This window comes from Typopeltis vanoorti, chromosome 14 (assembly GCF_054136105.1).
Source record: "Typopeltis vanoorti isolate ZY-2024b chromosome 14, IOZ_Tvanoo_1.0, whole genome shotgun sequence".
Taxonomy (NCBI): Eukaryota; Metazoa; Arthropoda; class Arachnida; order Uropygi; family Thelyphonidae; genus Typopeltis; species Typopeltis vanoorti.
Genome location: NC_143562.1, coordinates 70786182 through 70811815, shown reverse-complemented (window position 1 = coordinate 70811815; position 25634 = coordinate 70786182). Strand labels below are relative to the sequence as shown.

General features: G+C 32.8%; 1 protein-coding gene across 1 annotated transcript; it reads left to right on the top strand.

Moving 5' to 3' along the window:
* The first annotated feature begins 737 nt into the window (after positions 1-737).
* LOC150099603 (uncharacterized) lies at positions 738-25236 on the top strand. The gene is made up of 6 exons (XM_090404137.1): positions 738-877; positions 5854-5909; positions 8234-8341; positions 14239-14271; positions 24081-24116; positions 24978-25236. The coding sequence occupies exons 1-6, from the start codon at positions 784-786 to the stop codon at positions 25038-25040; spliced, it is 390 nt and encodes a 129-aa protein (XP_090260263.1). The 5' UTR covers positions 738-783; the 3' UTR covers positions 25041-25236.
* The last annotated feature ends 398 nt before the right edge of the window (positions 25237-25634 follow it).

Sequence of the window (25634 nt, the reverse complement as noted above, 5' to 3'; positions counted from 1 at the left end):
GTAGATGTACCTTACCCCAGTGAGGTAGTACAACTCCATATTAAGTCCTGAAGATACTTTCAGACGCAAACATTGCTTACTCACACTTGGATAAAGGATTAAACTAAATTTATTATAGTCTAACCAAGTGAAAAAATAAAAAAATAAAATAAGCTTTCAACATTTATTTATTTATATTTTACATTTTCATTTATTTACATTTTCGCTTTTGCTTGACTGTCACTTTTTAAAAAACAAAAGATCGAAAAGCCGTCAAGCAAATTTTGCTTTTTGTAAATCATCTCAATTTTATCAATATTCATTATGAAAATTGCCGATATTTTTTGAAAAGCTGGAGGTGCATAAACAGTGTTATGAAGAAAGTCGATCCAAAAATGGTTAACAGAATCAAAGGGAATATAGAGAAAATTTTAAAATATTTTTCTGAACAGAATACATATTTCTAAGCGGCGCCATGTTTTTATGACATACAAAGAAAGTGAAAACATGTTACACTATATTGAATAGATTCTACTCATCATATTAATAGCGACAGAAAATTATAATTAAGGAACCCGCATCATTTTGTAATGTGTATTTTGTATTTCTCTTCGTATGTTATCAAAAATCTTAGATAGGGATAAAACGGCCCTGCATACTTCCTGTAAGGAAATTAAAGGCGTTAGCGTTTGATTTCCGCCGAGGAGCGGGATTACGCAATAAATCATATACGTAGCTAATAAAAGTACTTGCGCATTCTAACTGCTGTGAATTCACTTCATGAGAACGACAAATTAACCTAACATGATGAAGATTATATTTGTTGTGCTGATCTTGTCACCATTTCTGTGCTATGTAAATAGTTCGGCGCATTTTGGGGAATACGAGTTTGTGTGCAGTAAGTTGTGAATGCTGTCTTTTAGCCTTCAATTTAGCAATTAAAATAATCCTAACTTCTCATTAAATAACCAGCTTTATTCGTATTTCTTCCAGTCTGTATAGAAGTATGATCTAATATTCGAGTTTGTCTTCTTTCACTATTATTTATAAGCATAAGCTAAAGATAAGTACCAAACTGAACTGACTATAAACCGTTCTCATTCTAATTAGGTCAGAATTTGTTTGTTTTTTTAAAATACATTCCAGTGTTCATTCAGGTGGCTAAAGTGACTTGAAAAAGTTACATGTTTGGTTTGTACAGTAGGTTTTCCGAATTATGTAAAAATAAATAAAAATACAAGAAATAATAAATTAATAAAAATCAAAAAAATCCTTAGCACATCCATTTACTAGTGTGTTGTATTTACTATCTTTTGGGAGTGGGGATAATATAAAGCATACACAAAAAACGTACTAAATCCGTAAACGCCTTTTATTTCCATGGAGTACAAAAGGCTGTTTTAGTAATATGTAATCTTGGAAGACTGACGGGCAGTCAGCCTCCATGTTTAGCCAATCAACGATAGCTTCCAAATGAATTAATGATTTCAAACGGCACCCGCTAAAAAGAACACGATACAACTGTCGCCATCTCGTGATTGCTAACCGTAAAGCAGCATATTATTTATTTTCAAAAATATGTGTGTATATACATGTATATTTCGGACAGTCTTTGGGCTTCATCCGTTTACTATACATCTCATTGTCTGCGTAAATCGTCTTTACTCTTGAATCTTATGTAGTTTTGCCAATGACACCTCTGTCTCCATTCCTCTTCACATGCCAATTCACTTATGTAACAGTGGAGATCAGTAGATGAATCTGAATCGATTGCACGTTAGTTCCTTGTGAGATTAAAATGTGTTAAAGTATATTAAATGATAAGAAAGAAAGTTGAGCTTCTTCAAGCCGATTCAGGGGTTCAATAAATATGGTTACGTGTCTCGTCTCCAACTGTAATATGAAAATATCAATGCAATGTTCCAAGCAATATCTATTTGTTAGACATTATAATTGATATTTACTGTTTTAATTAAACCCTGTAGCTGCCTGAATTGCTGAATTAAACCAACGTTCACTCTTCCTATCTTCGATTCGTAAACAGCCAACCTTGTGCACGTCATCACTATTTAAACATAGGCCTAGACCAGCGATTGGCAACCTACAGCTCCGGAGCCGCATGCGGCTCTTTGAATGAATAATTGCGGCTCTTTTCGTTATTAAGCAATCTATTTTTGAATAATGCAAAATTAATTTTATTTATTAAATTAGAACCTAAAATCCCTAAATTTAGCATTTGCAATAAATTAAGGACATTTTACATTAGGTCAAGGATATTTTACAATTGAAAATAGTACATGCAATGTTGAAAAATTTCATACTTTCATGTTTGAACTCTTTGAAATCATATGCTATAATCCTTCTGTACATTTGTCTTGGATTATCATGGATAATGCAAGAATTCAAAAACCTACTGATTTGTCAAATATTTGTTTTAATTATTCAGGCCAATTAAAATTACTTAAGTTATTATTTAAATTAAGGGGATATTAAATCCCACATTGTTTTAAAACCGAATAACAAACTCAAAGATTGGAATCAGAGAGTTTCATTTTAAAATAATTAATAAAATAAGGTTTTAAAATAATATGGGATTTAACATCCCCTTCATTTAAATAATGTTTATATCGCCGAAATGAAGCTTATTAGCTCTTTATATTTAAGTTACTTAAGTTATATTTTATGTTGTTTTAATTTATTAAAACAAATACGTCACGCTAGGCTAGAACATGTAGCGCTACGGTAGCGCTTGCTCCTCTGATTGCGCCCATTGTCTTCGCATACAGAGCAGGTGTGTTCTGTAAATCTGCCTACTTTGTTAAAATAAGTAAAGATTTTGTAGTGGAAGTTGCAGTGCTTTCATTTACTAGTGATTGTGTTAGGTAACGTGAATATTGTAATATTAAATTAAATATTAACAAAATAAAAATATTTTTATAGTATTTAAAATGTCAGCAAAAAAAGAGAAAGACAGAACAAGAAAATCGGGAGTTTAAAAGTGAATGGACCGAAAGCTAAGCATCAAGGATTTGTGGAATTCAAAATTTAGAAATCTTGAAGCTGACCTGGAGGATTTGGAAAGACAAAAATCTACGCTTGCAATACAACACAAATAGTCTGAAGTAGAAGATCTTAAAAAGCAAGATCACATTGTATTTGACACGTGGAATTGTTTACCGGACACTTACATTCAGTTAAAAACATACCAATTTGGATTGAGAAACCAACTAAACAACGTGAGTCTTTCGTCATGTTTGAAAATGAAAATTTCGGCGTATTCGCCTCATATTGAGAAACTATCCCAAGAAGTTCAACAGCAAAAGTCGCACTAAGAAGATATTTTAAATTAAAAAAAATTAAAGGAATAGGTATATTATTGGATTTTATACATATGTTTTTTCTAAGAAGGAGGAAATCTTTGTTTTATTATTTAATATTTGAAACTATCATATAATTTCGTGTGACATGCCACCCCTGTGTTTTACAAGTGTGATAACGTGTTACTTTAAAATAAACTGAATAAATAATTTAATTATAATATTTTTCAATGTAGTTTCTACATTTAAAGTAGTGATGAGCAATCAAATAGTAAATCAAATCTCGGTTCGATCCGCATAAAAATATTTTCTTTTTCTTTGATAAGAAAGTATTAATTTATTTTCCATTGTTTAGGTTATTTTAATTTTTTAACCAGCACAAATAAATCCATATGTAAAAAGCAATATTCATAAAATATAATTTTAATTAAAATATAATAATTCTGCCGAACACCGTGGACCGCACAAAAAACCTGAGAGGTCCGCATGCAGCAAGCGGACCATTGGTTGCTCATCACTGCGTGCGGCTCCCTAAATTTCTTTATCACAGATATAATTTTATAAATGACTCTTCACTCCAAAAAAGGTTGTCGGCCGCTGGCCTAGACTAATAAAAATGATCTTCCAAGAAGTTCATAACCGCTCATGTTTTTGTCACTTCAGAGAGTTTCCGATTTTTCTTCTTGAGCTAACGTATGCCATGTAGACTCCTGACTGACTAGGGAGTCTACAGGACAAAGCTTTCTTAGCTTTCAGAAAATTACTTGTTCTCTATATAAACAGCATCATTCTCCTATATAATATACTGTTTCGTTGCAACACAATCAATTCTGAGATATTTGATACTGATCAGAAGAGGGTATTCGGTTTAATACACGACGTCCCTTACAGATTCACTGTATTCACTATTACTGAGATGATTTGTTTCTATCATATGTTCAATGATATTTTTTGATCTTCAGCACCGGTTTTCTTCAGGTTTACAATTTTTCATTAATTAGATCGGAAAACCTTCATCCTGTGGAACATATCTGTACCGTATAACTACATAATTATACAACGAACTTGCTTGAGTTCGATTCCTTCTGAATCTCTTAGGCACATCATGTCTCACACTAGTTTCCCAAAGATTGGAACATCCAGCCGATCAAACAAATATTACGAAATGATTTCATTTTTCATGGGTTTGATTTCTATATGTTTTGCCTCTGATGTGTCGGATTAATGGAAAAAGTCAATAATTTTGATAAAATATGAATGTGAATATGTAATTCATATTCATATTCATGAGGATAATGAATATGAATTACATAAAGAATGTTTACAAAAGAAATTAAACTATGGATATCGCTATTTTTCTTCAAGCTAACAGTCAACGGGCCTACCTTCAATATGCACGATTTATATCTCTCGAAAGTATTTAAATCATTAATCATGTTGTAGGATGAAGAAATAATTAAATCATGATGTAGGATGTAAACCTAACGCTTGAGAGTACACTTTCCATGAAGCAATGCGAGTAACCTGTTTTGTACTTCCAGAAAAGCACAACTTCTAAGGAAATAAACACATCAAAGCCACCTTCTTTCAACAGCGTTTATATTTTTACCGGATTCTTTAATATGCTTCGTAGTTATTATTATTGTCATTGTGATGCTTAATGCTATTACTTCTGTTATTAGTAGTATTTGTATCTAACGAAACCCAATAATGGTTAATTTTAATAATATAAATATTATTATTATTCATGAAGATGATCAGCCTGTATTTTCAACCAATTTAGGGTGAAGGCTTCTCCCATTGGTTGTTTTTCTTCCATGGTGACCCAGTCCATCTTGGGAGAGTATATACAGATTTGTATGAGTATGAAGGTGAAAAATAATCACAAATATATACGCCTTAAGTGGGATTCGCGTCGGGGTAAAGAAATTAGAAAAATAGAAAAATGGGAAATTTATTAAGAGTGGTTACTTGTGTTTCACTTGGACTGACGGCAGGTCGACCTTCTAAATTTACTGAGGGATTTTTCATCCATATTCCAATTCTTTGATACTGACAGTGTGTACTTATTAAATAAGGCTTGCTTTATTGTATCACTGCATTTATAGATAATGTAGATCTCTTACTTGCCAGAAATTTTCATAAAGATGTTAGAGACGACAACTCTGCTCATCAAAGGGCTGAAGTGATTTGTTAAAGTCCCATTGGTTTCTGGAGCATTTTTCTGGATTAATTGTTTTCTAAAAGACCTATATTACTACAGGGTGTAATATTACTAGCTTTAATATCTTTGTGGGTGAAATTCCCACAAAAATTGTATACACACTTACTCTCAGTTACTTATTCCTATGAAGGTTTTCTTTTCGGTGGATCGTACGTGTGAGATAAGATTAATAAGATCTGTCAACCTTTATGAAACACTTTATATTTATTTAAAATATTAGCTTCTTTTAACAAAATGAGTGTTTAAACATTTTTACTTAAGAGGTTTATTGATGAACAAATATATAATAAGCATAAGTGGTTGTCAACAATAAAATTCCTCATTTTGCTTTAGACGATATAGAACTGAAGTCACGATTTGCTGGATGTTTTAATTCACTGACTGGAGTGGTGAGTATCAAAATACTTTAAATATGCAGCAATTTAATACGATTTTTGATTTTACTTTCGTATTAAAAGCAACTATGTCACTTCTCTACTTTCTAATGTATTCTCATTTTCCATTTTTGGAGTGTGATAATTTCTTTCTGCTATTTCTCTCGTTTAGATATATAATAAACCTATAGTAAAGGGGATTGGGAAAACTAATTTACTTTTTTGAATGATCCGTATTAAAATAATGAAAGAAAATCCGTACTTTTTACATGAGTACAATAGAGTGTGTTTTTACACAGAACTACAAGACTAGGCCCAAGGAATGTCCGCTTCTTTAATTTAAACATGTAGTTATTAAGAGACCAAAGAATGAATGTTTGCATGAAATAGAGATTATGCAAAGAGTCTCCGTTGTCAGAGTATATCCCTATACGTCCCCAAGGCAAGCGCCGTTTAATGTCCATTTATAAATTCAAGGAAATATGTAAAATAAAAAAATAAAAAAGGTGGTTTTTGGTTGTTATTCTGGACGATTTTTGCTAGCTTCTGAACTTGCCGTTCCTAATCATTGTCTTGGTTGCTTGAAGTGGAAGTCATTAAAATTGAGTTCCATTGTATGAAGAAGGGAAAAAGTAAAAAAAAGAAAAAAAAACAGGACTGCTGATCTGAGACGATCTAAAAGCATAAGAAGAAGTTATGAGAATAAGAGAAGAAGAAGAAGAAATGAGTGAAGTAGGGAAAGAGAAATAACAGATGATTGGAATATTTTATTTTTAGGAATTTATTGTACATCGACTTATTTCCATGCTGCAGGATGAATAGCAGTTGAATATAATGTAATGAATGCATGATACAGAATAGGTTTCATTTCAGGAGGACATGTCTTGAGCACAATACGTGGTATTCCTTCAGGATCCATTGCCTTCTTGTAGTTCAATCTTATAAAATTTTTCGACGTTCGTGTGGATACAGTAGGCATTAGATGCAGTTCTCAGCAAAGAACGAAAACGTTTATGTCTTGGTTAATTATTCAGAGGCTGAAAGACAAAAATGATGTAAGAACACCACACTCACTGCAGATCATGATGCGATTATACAATGAGGACGTAAAGAGGAGCAAGCACAAATGGACTATTTGGCATCGAACAGCTTGCAATGATCGGAAGATATGACTATTGAAATAAGCGACAGGTTTTCGACTCTTTTCCATGTTAAAAAATGAATGATATGAAAAAAGCCGGTTGTCTTACAACTTACAATAGTTTGTTGTCCTTTCTTGGACCGTCCTGGCACACCTGGAATACCTGGATCTAAATTATGAAACCAGTTTTCTAACCATGGAAAGGAGGTGTATACGTTACATAAATCATCCGGCTAGCTTTATCGTAGTGCCACAAAAGTATTAGAGGTGATAAACGTGAATGGCTGAGGGAGGCATCTTCATTCAGATCACAGTCTCATTCAAGATTCACCTCCCATCGGAGGTAAATCTTGAATGAGACTGTGATCTCAGGTATGAAGCGAAACAATAATATTAACAGTGCATCTAGAAGAAGAGTTAATTAAGCCGGGATTCAGGGTAAAGAGGATAATCGGAAATTGTGATGTGGATGTGACTTTTAGGTCACTAGCTGCTGCAAAATTCACTGATTCTGTTCCAGCTCGGTTGGTAGGGAATAAAAAGGAAATAGGGGCACTCACAGGTAATATATTAATATGACCAAGAGAGAGCTTTCTTTCATTTTACTGTTTCGAAATTTGGACAGAATGAAATCGAGCTTGAAAGACAGGAAGTAAAAGAGGACTGAGAACTTTAAGAATAGCAAAGACAGCAGATGGACAATGAGAGTGAAGAAACAAAATTACAGATTAGGCATCCTTTCGAAAGGAATACCGAATCGCATATAGGCATAGAATCTAAAATATGCGGAAGTAATTTTTTGGTTGTAATTTGGACAGTTAAATTGGGCTATGGTTGTTGTTGTTAATGTAGAGATCTGTAGTCTGTAAGAAACAGAATACAGGCTTTGAATTTGTGAAATTCATAACGCACGTCATTGAATCTAGCATAGAAACCAGGGATGTTGATAGTGTATATCGACGTTTTCAATGAAGAAATTAGTTTTTAAAGTTTTATTTTGATAGGAAGGGAGGGGTTTATGACAGATTTATTTTAAAATTATCCACAGTGAATTGATTCATTCTAAATAACACAATCTATCACAGCCTAAAAGTATTTTAACTCACAATAAACAGTTTATGCTTATATAGGATCTGAGCAAATGTTTTCCAGCAAAATAATTTTGAATTTCTATTACATAAGTGCAATTTTTTTTCAGGTGAATAGCACTATTCGAGATTGTGTAGCTCGTTTTTATCCCGATGAAGAAAATATGGCAATGGCATTCGTAAATGGATTTTGCAATAACGACTGCTATCATGTGCTGGTAAGTTCTATAATCCAAAAAAATTAATGCAGAATAGAAAAAAAAACTATACATATGAAATTTTTCAAAATTATTTTTAAAGTTATTTTTGTAAGCTTACATTTACTACAGAAATGTGGAATAAAATACGAAAACAATTTTAATAATCATTTCTTCAGACAGTTCTAAGGAGTATTCTAAATATGCGTACCAACCACTTGATGGCTAATCATTTTCTTTTTAATAAAATCTATTTTAGTAAACGTATTTTAAGTGACCATCCTTTTAAATATTCTCTTTTTCTATTCATCTAAATTTCTATCGTTTCTTTCCTTCACTGTGGGATTATTTCTCGTAATACTATTTTTATAATCTGTTATTGGGAAACTCAGAAAGCTTGTGCACACAGGAGCACTGCATTTACTTCAAACAGGAAATGAAAATGAAATATCTCTCCATTCAAGACAAATTTTGGTCAATATAGTACCATTTTCAATAGACTAGAGGTATATGAATTTGGCGAAGTTGTTTCGGGCAATTATGCATCTACATGATCAGCCTAATTCTTAAATGTACTGCTTATAAGGAAACTCTCGACATTGATATATGTCGTAATGTTGAGTGTAAATTGTGAGTTTTGAGTTTGCGTTCTTTGACAATAATTCTTAATGATAATTACTGTCGAATTGTTAGTGCATATATTGCAATTGGTCGAACATTGTAATCAGTCATGACTCCAGAGAGCTATGAACCAATTCTCGTATCATATTTCATCGCATGAATTGTTTGCACTTCGAACTATACATTTACATCAAAAAGATGAACAAAGGATTTATCCATAGTAAAGAAATATTTATGATTTTAATACTAGTCTGAATCCTGAAAAGAGTCGTAATTTGATGGTTTTGTAATTTTACTGTTCCAAAAGTAATTTTTGGGATTGTAAAATTAAATTTGGTAATCATTGTGCCTGATTACCAAATTGAATTCAGGATTAAATTTTTAAATCTGGTTCTAGCCACTGTTCAAAATGTGCAGCTGTTATTTTTCACCAACAACAACAAGAGTTAACGTAGGCAGTAGTAGCCAACTGGCATTAGCGCTCATCACAAATTGAGAGTACGTGAACATCAATAATTGAACAGGGCCATTTGCTTTTACTAACATTATTCACTGCGATGTCATCTCCTATACTGATATGTGACTCTTTTTATACAGTGAATGCTTCACCGAGTTTCGGAGAACTTCTCATCTGCAGGATCGAATTTGCTATTATAAGAAAAACGATGCTGATTTTGAATGGAATATTTCATACAACAGAATATAAATGGTTTCACTTTGCCGATCAGTCCATTTCCTTTTTATTACTAGACTCGATTATCTGTCAAAAATAGATAGTTGAGAGAGGAGCCAAACATATCTTATAATTTTTGCTGAATTTATGACCTTCTGAGGAGGGTATGAGAAGTGAGATGAAGCACTTTTGGTTATTAAACTGGTTATTGAAAGGGAACGAGTGAATGTGAGAGATTTCCTTACCTGAATATGATTTTCAAATCATTTGTGGGCAGCAGGAGGATCGTTTTCATATCCCTTTGCTTCACAGGGTGTTTGTAGAAGGGTCTGGTAGTTTAGTTGGTAATAACATAAGTTTCTGAAGAGATCGATCTTTGTTCGAAAGGTACATAAGTGAGGAGTGAATTTCACATTCTTTTCGAGTATTGCATCTACCTGCACATTCGGGGTGGGGATTGAAAGATGTCTGAGGTACTTCATTGTTTGTTTCATTTTTTCATTTTATTTCTTTGATGCGTTTGTATTTTGACGAAGGGTGCCTTTTCAACGTGGAATATATATTCTTTGGTTAATCACTTTCTTGAAAGAAGTTTGTGCTAGCCGTCACTCACCGATCAAACAACTTTTTCTCTTTCTATACCAGAAATTCAACAGTAGCACTCGCACTCTTTCAGTCAATAATATTAAGTGTTAGGGCTAGGTAACACAAAATGGTGCCAGTTGTCGCCCATGCTGTCTGCACTGGATAACAATTGAAAATCATTGATAGTCCTTACTTAACTAGTCTGTGATTGACTAAGAATTGAGATTAGCTGCCCACTATTGTTCAAGAAGATTTAGTTAGGGATGAATGGCCTTTTCTACTGATTTTTGAAAAAAAAAAAACGGAATTATTATTCTTATTATTATTAGTAGTAGCAGTAGTAGTAGTATATATTATATATATAAAATTATATATATAAATAATATATATATATATATTATATATATACGCTATTATATAAATATTAAAGCGAGACTGAAAATTAGAGGGAAATTACTCTCTCTCTCTCTCTCTCTGTGATATGTATAATTGAAACATTTCAATGTTCAATAATTGTGATGTAAAATCAACTGTGTTTCGTATGCCTAGCAGTTTGTATTCTAAAGTCCCAGAGAATGTTTGCTCTTTCGTTTTCCAGTGCTCTCTCTATTTTATGCGGCCACCAGTTATCATAGGTAATTAAGCCATATCCTACTTCTGATAACTAGAATAACTAGAATAAATAGAATAAGTAGAATACCCGATCACTGCAGGCACTGATCGGGTGTTCTACAGTCTCAAATTTTTGATTGCGTAATCTGCATTTGCTCTTATTACTATGTTCAAAATTTTTGCTTTGATTACATTAGTTTGTATGGCTTGTACTTCTGCAGCTAGAATACATTTGGATAATAAAACAATTGCTTTAAGTAGTAACTACGAAAAAAAAATAAAAAGATAACGAAGCAATAAAGAATAAATCAATATGCACAAAATTGAACATTTTACAGAATTAACGTCATTTCTTTTACTCTCTCCAGAGAAATAGATATGCAAACAATCATTCACTAGAAAAAAAAGAAACACTGAAATTTTGGAGATTAATCTGGGATAATCCAGTTGATCATGATGAAAACGCCTGATTATGGGTTAATGAAATAGAATCAGAAATGAAACAAAAACAAATTTATTATTATTATTATTTAAAAAAAATATTTAAGATGTGTAGGCATACATCGCTCAAGGTGAAAGTGCTGCTCTCAACATTATAATTTTAAAGTGGCTGTTTTTAATTTGAAAGTGTTCCCAAGTAAGTCTACTTGTCACGCCAAAGACATTGATAAAAAAACATTCACCAAAATCGGCTATGAAGAAACCAAATCTTGAGTGCTGAAAAATGAACAAAGAGGACCAGTCAATAACTAGTGAAGAACAAAGGACGTCGCCATCTTTACAATCACACTGCAGTTCCTCAAGGGAAGAAAGGCGAGTTATGAAGTGAATCAAATATTTGAAGGAAATCATATAACATGTAGGAAATGCCATAGGAATCTACACTTTACATGTGCCAGTCAGAAACAACCTGGCAATGTAATTCCAATGCAACACGCAAGGAATGGAAGTGACTACTCTGCAGGAAGAACAAAGAAACGCTCCTAAGGCAGCCATCTACGACGCAGCCGATTATAGATGAGGCAAAATCACAAGACGAAATGAACGGGAAAAAAAATAGGTGAACCCTATAATTTAAACTCCTTAAATATACTAATAGAAAACCGTCTAGAGACATAAAAAGCCAGCTTAGTAGATCTTCTGCAAGAACTCTTTGACAAACAGAATGAACAAATAAAACAAAAATCTAGCGAATATTAAGATTTGGTCAAACATCATAATTCAGCAGTGAAAGAAGTCTTGCAAAGGATAAAATACATTAAAATTAACGCACTAACTGAGAGGCAACGCAATTTGATGAAAGAGACATCCGAACACAGTCAAGAACTTAATTCCCTAAAAGTATAAGACGAACGATTAAATCAGCAACAATATAAAGAACTTGTTATAAACGGCCTTCCCGGAACTGAACCTACAGAAAATCTCAGAGACGTAGTTTTAAAATTAGGCTATGCAATCGATATCCCTCTACAGCATAACGACATTCAGACTGTAAATCGGATTCCCAGGATTGGCAAAAAACAAGGTTTGCCACCACCTGCACCAGTCATAGTTCGTCTTACAGGCAAGTCTGATAGCTTTTATGAGACAATCTCATAAAAGCTATCAGACAGAAAAAATTAGTTGTCAAGGACTTGAACGAATTGCAAGACAACATACCAATCTTCCTATCTGAATATTTAACACCATTCAGCCAGAATCTGTTGTACCAAGCAAGAAAAGCAAAAACTGAAAAAAATTAGCAATTTGTTTTGAATCAGAGATGCCAAGATATTCTTGAGAAAGTCATAAACTTCAAAGCCGATACAAATCAAAAGCTCAGAGACATAGAAAGGCTGCCAGAGTGAAAAACAAAGTCTCCTAATTAGTTCAATCAAAATAAAAGAATGAATATGAACCACTAGACAGATGTATTATCACCAGAATTGATCGACAATTTCACTTTGATCCGACCTTTCAAATCATTCGTTTGATCTTCCAAACATCAGCCTACTTCCAACACAGCAATCAAATTAATGAAAGGATATCTAACCGGTGTCAGCTCAGATAAGCTTACTAAAAAGCTCCGAGAATGCAAGCTGAGATATTATCGCAACCGAGATAACAGAAAGAAAAAACTCTATTTATTACATTTAAGTGTTGTAGTTACAGCACTTTTAAAAAAAAAATGTAATCTTATTCAACTGCAACTATAAATTACCTTTGAGAGTAACTATTATTAATATGTTATACAAAAAATGGAAAATTTTTTCGAAATTCATTGTTAAAAAAAAAAATTGAACCACATGTTTTCAAAATGAATAGTACATAATCATAACTTTAATAATAAAAAGCATTCAATTTTTAAAGAAAATACTTTATTATTATTATATGTATGTCATTTTTATATATTTTTCGAAATTTTGTAATTTCTGTAATTTTATGATGTAGTTATTATATGTACGCAAGACATAATAAAGCATTTAAAAACAAAAAAGCAACATTTTAATTTATTATTATTATTATTATTATTATTATTATTATTATTATTATTATTATTATTATTATTATTATTATTATTATTATTATTATTATTATTATTATTATTATTCAGCATATCCATATTCATGTAGTTCCCATATAATTATTTATATGAGTACTCCATGGAGTCAAAAGACTTATAAACAGGGAGACCCACTTGATTTATTTCGATTTATTCTATCATATATATTTAGTGTAACCATAACGGAATTTAAAATCATAGACATGCTGCGAATTGCAGTGTTTTCTCATTTTCAGTAGTACTGTCACTGATATGGAAATATAAATGAGATTTAATCCAGTGTAGAATACTCCTAAGGTCGTAGAATTGCCAATTCTAATAATATAGATAATTGAATGCCAGTATTTCTTATCCATGCTTCTTCAAAACTGCCATCTGCTTTATATCCACCAGCCATTACGTGCTTATTAGTATTAGAAGGAAAGGCTGTTAGGAAAGTTAGTCAAATCTGGTGTGTGTGAAGTTTATTAGTAAGTGATGTGGCCTATTACTAGGAAGTAAAATCAAACACCATTGGTATACCTGCAAAATGCAATTTGAGGAGTGTGTTAATGGATTTTGTAAGAAAGCAGACAAAAACTAAATTTTTATTTGAATTTCAGACTAAAATGATTTCTCCAGAAGATGTGCGATTTTATTTGTTTTGGTATTCTTGACAAATAAATAAACAAATACAATCATTGTGAACTTATCATTTAAATATCATATTTTTCAAGCAATATCTCTGTCAACAAACATAACTGCTTTTTCTGAACCGTATCATTTGTGCTGCTACACAATTCAGCATTTATTTTTAAGTGTTTTATTAATTAAAAACTGTTACTAATACAAATGTCAGTAACAATTTTAATTTTGCAACAAATAATTTTTTTCTGTTATTTACAGGTTGAACGTTGCGTCGATTCTAACCTGCAAAAAGTAAGCATGAATTTCTTTATTTTTGAAATATATTTCTATAAGTTAAATATACGTTAACTATGAAACAATAAGGCTAATTTATCTCAGTGGAAATGGGGATGATTCTAAACTCAATTCTGCAAGGAATAAACTGAACAACATTTTACAGCAATAAAATCTTCCTATATACACATCTAAGTTCCCCACAGAATATGGAAAAACAGAAGCAAAAATCGGTAAAATAGCATTCTAAAAATTTTGTACAAATCTCTGTAAGTCCTTACTAAGTGATGTAAAATCTCCACAACGACTACGAAGGTGCTAATATCAGGATAGTAAGAGAAATCAGTCTTTCCTCCATTCTTTTGTTGAATGCGATAATCACAAATTTTTGCTATTCCTACAGGATTTTTCCTGGACTCAGAAGCAAGTGATACACATATGTCAAGAGTCTAGTCATTTCAGCATTAATTTTGTTTATCATATGTTCTGATATTCATTTTGGTGATATTGCTCGATTTATCCAGGTTATGTCATACCTCTTAAACCACCTCTTGACGCACCTCTAAATCTTTATCAGATGATGTGGTATTACTATACCTTAATGTTACACAGACCAGGTTGATAAGTCTTAGCGAAGAGAACACTTATTATTTTCGACAGTCGCTTTAGCATCTGAGACAAAGGAATCATCTGCTTCCATTAACGATATTCTTCTATATTTATTGTTTTTTTTAAATTGTAGCATATCAATAAAATTCGTTTTCTTTGATTCATATATTTCGCAACTCCTTCCACTTATATTCTGAAGATATCTCTACATATCGCCTTTCTAAGAATCTCTTGTTTAATAAGACTAAACATTCATTTCACATCCACTTTATTTATTATTTGAAATCCAAGGACACATTAGAATAGCCTCATGTAAGCTCTGTTTCAAAGCTTACCATCCACTGCTATACCCTTTCTGTTCAACGAATGATGTCTTCATAGCAAAGATTATACTCTCCTGAGTTTGTCGTAATGTCTAACTTTCTAGTTCACGATGAACACTGTCCTAAATGAATTATCAATAAAGCCGGCTATTCACTACGAGTATTTCCCATTCCAGCATCACTGTTTCCCAGTCCGCTATCACTGTCACCTACTGATGGCCAAAAAGCTATAATCCTAACTGAGATGCTTGTGACTTTATGATTAAATCTAGCAATGTTTAGCCTGCAGTTGCTTCTTTCACGTGCTGCATGAGAAGGTTATTTCGTAGCAGCTCAGTAAATTCTCTTTATTTATTGTCTTGCTTTTCATTTCTCTACTATCCAAACAATTTTTGGATAATGTCAGTCACCCATAATAATTACTTGTTTAGAAGACCATCAGGGTAATTTAGAGAAGAACTCCGTCGACTTCACCCTATATAGCCTCAAATTAAATATAGACATATCAAGTTTCCTCATCACTTTTCTTATTCTTACATATGCGAAGTGAGTCTCTCATTTCGGCAATTTCCTCTTTTCCTTCCTCAGACACTCAAAATAACCAAATGCAAACTGTAATCTTTCCCTTCACCAGATTTATAATGATGCTCACAAAAATTCTTATCACTATTTTTATCTGACCACCATACCTAAACTTTTTCTCTTTCTTCTCTCTCTCTCTCTCTTAGCCTTTATTCAATGATCTCTTTTCCCTTACTTGAGACGAACCATCTAGTGTTATTATTATTATGTACGAAAGTTAATTTATATATCTAAACAATTAATTAAGCTAATCACTATGAAAGAATTAAGTAAAGAAATAGTTAATTAACAGTTAAGTATATTGTACTTCATTTCTTTCGATGAAGGAACAAAACGTACATCTGTTTAGTTGATTTAATTCATTCAATAGAATTAATAATTTTTAAGTTATTCATTATACTATCTCAACGTTAACGCAATTTATTTCAGAAATCAATTAGAAACTAACAGTATATTATGTAAAAAATAAATTCAACTTATAAACACCTTCCCAATAGCGTGTTGTGTTTTCACCTTGGGATTTCCTTGCAAGTAGGTCTCCAGTTCCTTATTTAATGCATCCCTAAATTAAAAACTTGTAAAGCGGGAATTTAATTTCCATAGATATAATGATAAAAACAGGGGGGTTGCGATTTTAACAATGAAATTTATCCACAGTAATGTTAAATAAAGGCTCCCGAGGGATAATTTAATAGTTTACTATTTAATTATTCTTGATAATTCAAATAAATAAATACCATTTACATAATTAATGGTATTTGTTTATTTGAACTATTTAGAATAATTAAACAGTAAACTGTGAAATAAATTCTTGTTCTGGGATTACTTCTGGGAATATTAGCAATGCCAGCATAACAAAATGAAATCATAATTATGTTAAAATAACAATTTTACAATTATAGTTAATATAATCAAGTTAATATAACATAGGAGATAAAAAATATAAAGGGTCTTTTTTTGAGAAGTTGCCAAGCGTAGACCTCTCTGTAAGGAATAGCTTTATGTTCCACTATGAAGTTGGTGAATATCAGATACTCAGGAGTCATTTCGGAACAGCACTATGGCTTGAGAAGCTACAAGGAATGAATGTCAATAGGGCATGGCAAGTAGTCAAAGATTGCTTGAGAGTAATAGTATCAGACTTCACACTCAAGGTCAGGAGGATAAGACAAGTTGGAATTAAGTGGTTGAGTAGATTTATAAAAAGTAAGAACTGCATTAAAATAAAACATTGTGGAAGAAATATAAAGAAAACGTGATCAGCATAATCATGAGCTGTGCAAAGTGCAGCAAGAATGGGGACTAGTATTGCAAGGAAGGCCAAACCAGATTATGAGAGAGAATTAGCCAAACAGGCCGAATTAAATGAATTTACTCTTTATATAGCAAGTAAGAGGGGAAATGATTACGCTAGAATGACTTTAAACAATGATCATGATAGGAAAGTGATTGAACCTAAACAAATAGTCGAGTTGCTGATGGCATTTTTAAAAGCTAGATCATCCAGGTGGTAATTTTACAGTTGCTGTTATAGAGAGGCATATATACATCGAAGAATATGAAAAGGAAGTGTTGATCATATTGAAAATAGGCATGTCAACACAGGAGTGTGCTACTGGATGTAATATCATCCAGTGTACTACGTGAATCTGCATGAGAATTGCCATTGCCGCTGACGTAGTTGTTTCATCTAAGTGTCACCTCTGGCAAGGTTCCAACGGAGCAGAATGAAGGTAACATATTAGTATTGCATAAAACGTGTTCAAAGACAGAGGTATAACAAACTACTGACCAATTAATATAACATAAGTAGTTTGCTATAGTATTGGAAATGTTGGTGAAAGATAAAATACTACAGCGGGTGAATAAGGATGCGATACTATACTTTAAAGAGGCCAGCGTGGCTTTGTAAAAAGACTTAGTAATTTATTCACATTTTATAATAAATGATAGCAGAATTGGATATGGGTAATGGGCTGCACCTAGATACTTCTGTACCTTGCCAAGGAATTTGAGAGAATACCACATGGAAAACTATTACACAGATTGGAGCAAATGAGAATGGTTATGAAATAAATAGCATGACTGGGAGTGGCTGGCGGTTAGACACCAGAGAGGACTATAATTTGAAGTGAAATCTAGAATGATGGTGACTAGTGGAGTGCCTCAGGGTCTGATACTAGTGTCATCATCATCGTCAGGTGCATCAGTCTTGGGACTGGTAGCTCAGCAGCAATTTCCTCCATTCCGCTCTGTCATTGGCTTTCTTCTTAACCTCATGGTAACTCCTCAAACCCGTGCTGTCTTTGACTTAGTAAAGAAAGCTTTTCCTTTGTCTGCCTCTTCTTCTTTTCCCCTCTATTTTGCCTTCAGTTATTCGTTTCACAAGTCCATCATGTCAAAGTATATGTCCAAACCACCTATCTCTTCTAATTTTGATCGATTTAATTAGAATTCTTGTTTCGTTTATCTCTCTCAGGACTTGTTCGTTTGATTTTTTTCTATCCATTTTATTTTGTTCATGCGGGGCCAGCACCGCATTTCAAAAGCCTCCAATCTTCTTACATCTTCTCTTCCTAAAATGATATGGAGCATTGCACTGTATGGAAGTTTCACATCCATACAGTGCAATGCTCATTATCAATGTCTTTACTAATCTTTTTTTCTAATTGTAGGCTGAGGTTTCGTGTTAAAATGCTTTTCATCTTGGAGAATTGGGCTTTTGCATTGTTTATTCTTGATCTTATGTCTTCTCTTGTTCTGCCATCTTCTGATATTAGGCTTCCTAAATATTTAAAGCTTTTCACTTGTTTTATTTGTTTCCCACTCATGTCTATATGCCCTGTATTGATAGGGAATTTTGCATGTAACAATGATTTTAGTCTTATTTGTATTGATTTTCGTTTTATATTTTACAAGGTTATTATTTAGTAATTCTAGCATTGTTTTAACGTTCTTCTGTTTTCTGCTACAAGGGCTATGTCATCATCAAATCTCATACACATGACTTGCTCACCATTTATCTTTATGCCACTATTTATTTTATCTTTAGTTTCCTGAATGGCCTTTTCGATATATAAATTAAATAAAAGTGGTGAAAGTATACATCCTTGTCTTACTCCACGCCTGATATTTATTATTTTATTCTGTCCATTTCGATTTTTGTAAATTTGATAAATCATTTTCCTATCCCTCAAATCTATGCCGATATTAGTTGGACAATTTAGGAGTATTTGCTGGTTTACTTTATCAAATGCTTTCTCTAAATCAAAGAAGCAAATGTAAGTATTTTGACTAAGGTCTAATCTTCACTCTATTATTGTTCTTAAACAGAGTATTGCCTCTTTGGGTACTAGTGTACTACTGTATAATCTGTATTTAATGAGAGGGAAAGATTTGAGGGGATATTCAGTTGTTTGCTGATGATGCAATTCTGCGGGTAGCAATAGTTCATAAACGTGATGTAGATATCCTACATTATGATTTTAAGAAATTGGCCTTGTGAGAAAATGATAATGATTATCTAATCAATGCTTAATTTAATTCAATTCAGTGCACAGCCTTAAAAAAGCAAGGTTATGCACTTATTGAAAAAGTTACGTACGGTGTATCATATAAGTCGTATTGGAGTGCAGGAACTTTACGAAGCTAAGGACTTGGGGATACGTTGGAAAAAGAAGAGTTCAAAGAATTACTTTTATTGTGAAAAACATGCAAACAAGTAAAAATAATAAAGTTCTTATCCCTCTTTATAAGGCTATGTTTGGGCCACATCTGGACTACTGTGAACAGATTAGGTGACCTGTGCTTCTTGGGCACCTGGAGTTGTTCGACAGGATTCAGAGGCGAGTGACCATGATAGTAACAGGTCTGCGAAATACTCTCTATGAAAATAGATTGAATATTTGTGGGTCAGAGAATTAGGAAACATCCGAGGGAACTATGTAAGAGTGTAGTTACTAGGGATGTTCCAATAGATTTCTTGCCTTGAGAATGGTGAGTGAGTGGAACGGATTATCAGAATTGATTGTGAATTTCCTGACAGTCAAAGAGTTTCAAGAAAAGGTAAGATAGGATTTGTGTGTATAATCGTTAATTCGGATCTCCCTCAATGAATATCCGGATTCCTTGAAGAAGCCTAACATAATAATAATAATAATAATAATAATAATAATAATAATAATAATTTTTTTATTAAACATTTTATTATGTCTCAGTATAAATTACATACAATAATAATATTTACAATATTTACAATAAGGATTATACAGAATTTTTGAATTTAGAATATACATAATTATAATAATAATAATTTATTTATTTTATTTATTTATTTATTATTGTTATTTTTTTATGTCTCAGATGAATTGCATACATAGTTGCTGTAGTAATTATAAATATATATATAATATTTATAACGCATTACAATTGTGTGTAACAGATACTTGCAAGTTAGTTATTTTCTTCCTCGAAGCTTACCAGAGTTTATTTGAGGAAGATAATAGATGACAGAGGATGGTGGTTTCATGGTTATATTCCTATACTGGTCACAAGCCAGGTGTTGATTTTACTGTTTGTTGGTACGTGCTTGGAAGACTTCGATTGCTATTACAGTTTAACTTTTTTTTTTCTTTTTTTTGTGCAAATAGTGTTGGATTTAGACATGGTGTGTTTGTTTCTTTGTGTTCTTGTAGTGATAGTTTTTGAGAGGGGGTGGTTTGTCATAGGTTTGTGTGTGTGTGCATGTGTGGTGGGGGAGAGAGAAACAGAAATTGCTCTAATTTTCATTCTCGCTATAATATTTATATAGTGCCTGTTTCAGCTCTCTGTATGTTCCTAGGTTTCTGTTGACGAACGGCAGTTTGTTTATCATGTCAGGTACGTAGAAGTTTCGGGTGGATTTGCCGTAGTGATTGTTACTTATATGTTATGTGCTTTGTTGACTGTGGTCTTGTTATTTGATATGTTGTTCTGGTTACTCTATATGTTGGGCTGTAGTAGTGTTTTAACATGACTGTGTAGTGGCATAAGTGTTTCACCTTAAATATTTTGTGTTTTGTCCGTGCTTCCTGCATAAGAGTGGGTTCTTCCCAGAATAGCAGTTTTATCATTTTATCTTGCAACCATTGTAGCTTGTTGAGTCTGTAGTCTTCGCAGAATGCGTATGATGTGATTGCATATCTTAAAATGTTTTCACATAATGCTTTATAGATTAGTATTTTTATGTGGGTTGGGGCAATGTCTTTTAATCTGTATAGTTTGCTTGCTATTATCCTAAGCCTGGTATGTAGGTAGTTTGTATGGCTATTCCATCTTTGATCAGCATCGAAGTGAAGTCCAAGATAGCGTGTTGTTTTCACCTGAGTGATGGTTGTGATTTTAGGTTCTGCACCTTGTGTATAGGAGGATGAATGTTTGATAGTGAGATATTTAGTTTCTATGGGCAGGGTTTGGGGTTTTTGAATATCATTAGCATTGTTTTTCCAGGGTTTATATATATGCCGTTTTCGGTTAACCAGTTAGTGATTTGATTGATATCGTTTTGCATATTTTTGTAAGCGATATTTGCATTGTTGTGAATGGATACTATGGCCGTGTCATCTGCATACTGGAAGATTTTACTTTTTAGGGGGAGTTGGCTTATGTCGTGTGTGTATACAGGGTGTTCGGGATAAATTTGACAGTTTCGTAAGGAAAAAGAAAATCTTCTTTGTATCTATTAAATTTAATGAATTGACAAAAAAACATTACAGGCAGAGTTAATTACAATACTATCAACAAGATTTACTCAAAATAACCACCATTAGCATCGATCACAGCTTCAATTCTGCTTCGGAACCTCGAACAAGCTGATGCTACAGTCTCCCTGGGAAGGGCCGCAAAAACTGTTTTAATTTTATCCATTAACTGGGCTTTCGTATTACTGGAAGTGCGATTGGTGTCTTTTTCAACTGCGCCCCATACAAAATAATCCATGGGGTTAAGGTCTGGGGAGTTTGGAGGCCAAACATTTGGACTGGTGAAGTCGTAGAAATTTTCAGACAACCATTTTTGACTTTTCCCAGAGGTGTGGCAAGGGGCCGAATCCTGCTGCCATACATACGGCCTACCATTGGCTACCCTTGTTATCCAGGGCTTGACTACAGTTAGCAACTCCACGAACAAAGCCCGAATTCCAATGCCAGGGTTCTTCAACACCTGTTCCTGCAGATTTGCTAGGAATTCTGCTGTACGAACGCAATCAGATCGTCTGCTAGGGATCTTTCTTCTTGCTACATCCTCGTAGTCACCATTGCAAGTCTCTAGTTCATGCCTGATTGTTTTTACTGTATTCAGGGAGCATTGGGCAGCAGTCGTAATATCCTTATTTTGATGGCGGGCACGAATCATCATGATACAAGTTATTCTCTTCCATGATTCAGGTGGGTTCCAGCTATCCATCCTTTCTGACATCTTGTATATGAATGAAGAAGGGTCCAAACTTTTAAATGAAGAGAAGTGTGTGTTAATACATGTAACTTACGGAAAAATATAATTAATTATAAATATGTCAAATTTATCCCGAACACCCTGTATGTTAAATAGAATGGGAGATAGGACAGCTCCTTGCGGTACTCCACAGGTTACATGTACCCCTTTGCTGTATGCTGATCCTATAAGTGTGATGTGCATTCTGTTTTTCGTGTATGCTTTAAACCACTGGAGTAGACGACCTCCAATTCCGATATGGGTAAGTTTCGTTTACAAGGTTTCATGTGTTAGTGTGTCAAATGCTTTTGTTAGGTCAATGAATACCACTAATGTTATTCTGTTTTTATCCAATGCAGCGTTTATTAGATCTGTGAAATCTTCCAGGAGTGTTGCTGTTCCTTTATTTTTTTGAAAGCCATATTGTGTTTTGGGTATGATTTGAAATTTTTCAACGTATGTCAAGAGTTTCTGATGCACAATGCGCTCCATGATTTGGTTGATTACAGGCAGCGTGGCGATAGGTCTGTAATTACTTATTATGTTTCTTTTTCCCTGTTTGTGTATGGGTGTGATTAATGCAGTCTTCAGTATTTCAGGTATGTGTCCCGTTTCGAAGATTTTATTTAACAGTTTTTGTATAACTGGAAGTAGGTCGGTTGAGTGTTTCTTGATGTCTTTTGGTCTGATTCGGTCTAATCCCGGACCTTTGTTAGGATTAATTGCCAGTGATAGTTCTTCTTTTGTTACTGTGGGGAACCACATCGACTGGGTTGCTCGTGGACCTAGTGGAGAATGTTCGTTTGTGTGAGGAAAGGTTATTTCTTGCAGATTTTGAACAGAGTTCACGAAGTGCTGATTAAAGTTGTTTGCCAACTGTTTGAGAGAATTGGGATCGCAGGCAAAGCAGTGTTTTATTGTTTTTGAGGCAGTGGTTCTGTGTATATTGTCCAGCATTTCATTAATCAGGTGCCATGTTTCCTTTATGTCATTCTGAGCATTTGTTAATTTGTTGCTGTAATAGTTTCTTTTTGCCGTTCTAATCTGGGTTGTTAGGAGATTCCGTTTTCTTTTGTATTCAGCTTTTAAAGCGATATTGTTCGGCGACTTCTTAAGTTGTTTCCATAGGACATCTTTTCTTTGTATGTCTGTTAGCATGTTGTCTGTTATCCATGGATTTTGTTTCGTTTGGGAGCGTATTTTTATTTTTGTTAATGCTTTGTTATATATTTTGATAAATGCAAGTTTAAGTTTATTATATACAGCTTCAGCAGAGTCTAAAGATGCTATCTGCATCCAGTCTGTGTAATAATAATAATAATAATAATAATAATAATAATAATAATAATAATGCTAGTTTAAATGTGTACAGTAGTATACACTGTTGAATATCCCATATAATATTTCGTACAAAAATATTGACGTCATTTCCCACTCACTTCACTTTATTTTTATTTTTAATTTTATGTTACTCTAACATGAGAGTTCGGTAAGTCATCCTACTGTAAGTTGGCTTGTGATCTCCTATTTTGTTTCCAACAGCAGCGTCAGAATCGTAACTTTTATGTAAGTCATTGAGAGGAACAAAAGCATACACTGTATTGCATAACTACGCATATTGTTTGAAATGCAATATTTTTGAATGTATGGCATTTGGTGATCTCAGTTAAATTACTTATTTTCGATGTTGTTGATACTCTAAAAAAGACTCTTAAACCTGGAACTCATGATGCGAGTAAAACTTGTATTTAAAACTAGATTATTTACTTTTTAATCGGTGCATAACTGTTTTATTTCATGAATGGACATATTTTATTTTTATGTTTATTTTTCTTTAAATTTCAGCTAAATCAACAGAGTGTCACTCAACCTGAGTTTCGCGTAAGTATTTTTAATTAATTTTTAATTTAATCAAAATTTTTCTATTAACACACACACACACACACACACACACACACACACACACACACACACACACACACACACACACACACACACACACACACACACACACACACACACACACACACACACACACACACACACACTGCAGGGATTTTAAATCATATTGCTTTTGTGTGCTGATGATGGGTATACTACTAAAGTCATTAAATTAACAACCCTTTAATAAGCAAAATATTTACCAACATAGTTACTCTCAGATTTAGAAATGAAGTCTTCACCAAATATCACTGCGGGTAGTGTGCATGACAAGAATTCTTCAAAGAAAAAGTAAGAGATATTTGTAATGTGGCTTCCACCCAGATTCCATCCATATTCCATTTTACCACATTAAAATTCAAACAATGTGCGCGGAAGCACATTCCATTTTTAATGTGACTTCAACTCACATATACATTCCATTATTGTTTTAATTTATTTAAGAAAAGGTATACAGTATTAATAATCAAAGCACCTTTTGCATTTGTATTAATTCCTTAAAAATACGACTCACCTCACCTGATGCACTCATTTATTTATTTGATTTTTGTGCACAACCATTAAACTCTTGAAAGCTATGAGAATTGCACAGCTGAATCATCATCATCATCATTATAATTCAGCTATGCAATTTAGAAATGTCATAACGTAGGGAATAACTATAAATTTTGAAACAGTTATTTTTATGGAAATACTAAAAAGAATATAAACTCTTCATGGGTTATTAATATATAATTATCTGTCCTTTTTAGTTTGACTTTTATTTCATTCAATAATTAAAACTATATTTTGCTTTCATAGGAATGCATAGAAACGTTGGCTACTGAACGGAGATCCAACCAATCAGGATATACTCCTCAGTAACCACAGAATCATCGTTTGAAGATGCGACTATTTTAGAATATGACTAATATAATCCTGGATAAAGATCGCTTTGTAATGCAGTATACAAAATTTGCTTATTTTACTATATTAAACAAAACATTCAGTGTTCCAAGTGTGGAGACTCATTGTTTTTGTTATTCTTGAAAAATAAAGATTTTTGTTTAACAATTTAAAAGATTTGGTTGATTTTTTTATATGCAAAAACAAATACAAAAATTAACTAAAACTTGTAAAAATACTTTGTAAAAATACTTCTGAAATTGATCCACGCACATGTCACATATAAAAATAAAAATTAAAAATTAGATGATGTGCTCTATAAACTAACTTTCTATAATAATATCTTCTGCCAAACATTTAATCCAAAAATGTAGGATTGAATCGATTTATATAGAAATAAGGTATAATAAAGATCTAACCTTTGAAAGCCGAATATATAAAAAACTTTGAGAGTTTCGAAATTTCGATCTGAGATCATATTGTGAATTTTTCACATATATTCAGCTTTGAAATAACGTTGGATCATTAATATATCCTATTTATAAATAAACAATATTACTTTTTCAAATGTTT

Coding starts and splice junctions, on each gene's coding strand:
- LOC150099603 (XM_090404137.1), top strand. CDS start 784: ATGATGAAGATTATATTTGTTGTGCTGATCTTGTCACCATTTCTGTGC. Junction 5,910..8,233: donor TTAATTCACTGACTGGAGTG/GTGAGTATCAAA, acceptor ATTTTTTTTCAG/GTGAATAGCACTATTCGAGA. Junction 24,117..24,977: donor TCACTCAACCTGAGTTTCGC/GTAAGTATTTTT, acceptor TTGCTTTCATAG/GAATGCATAGAAACGTTGGC.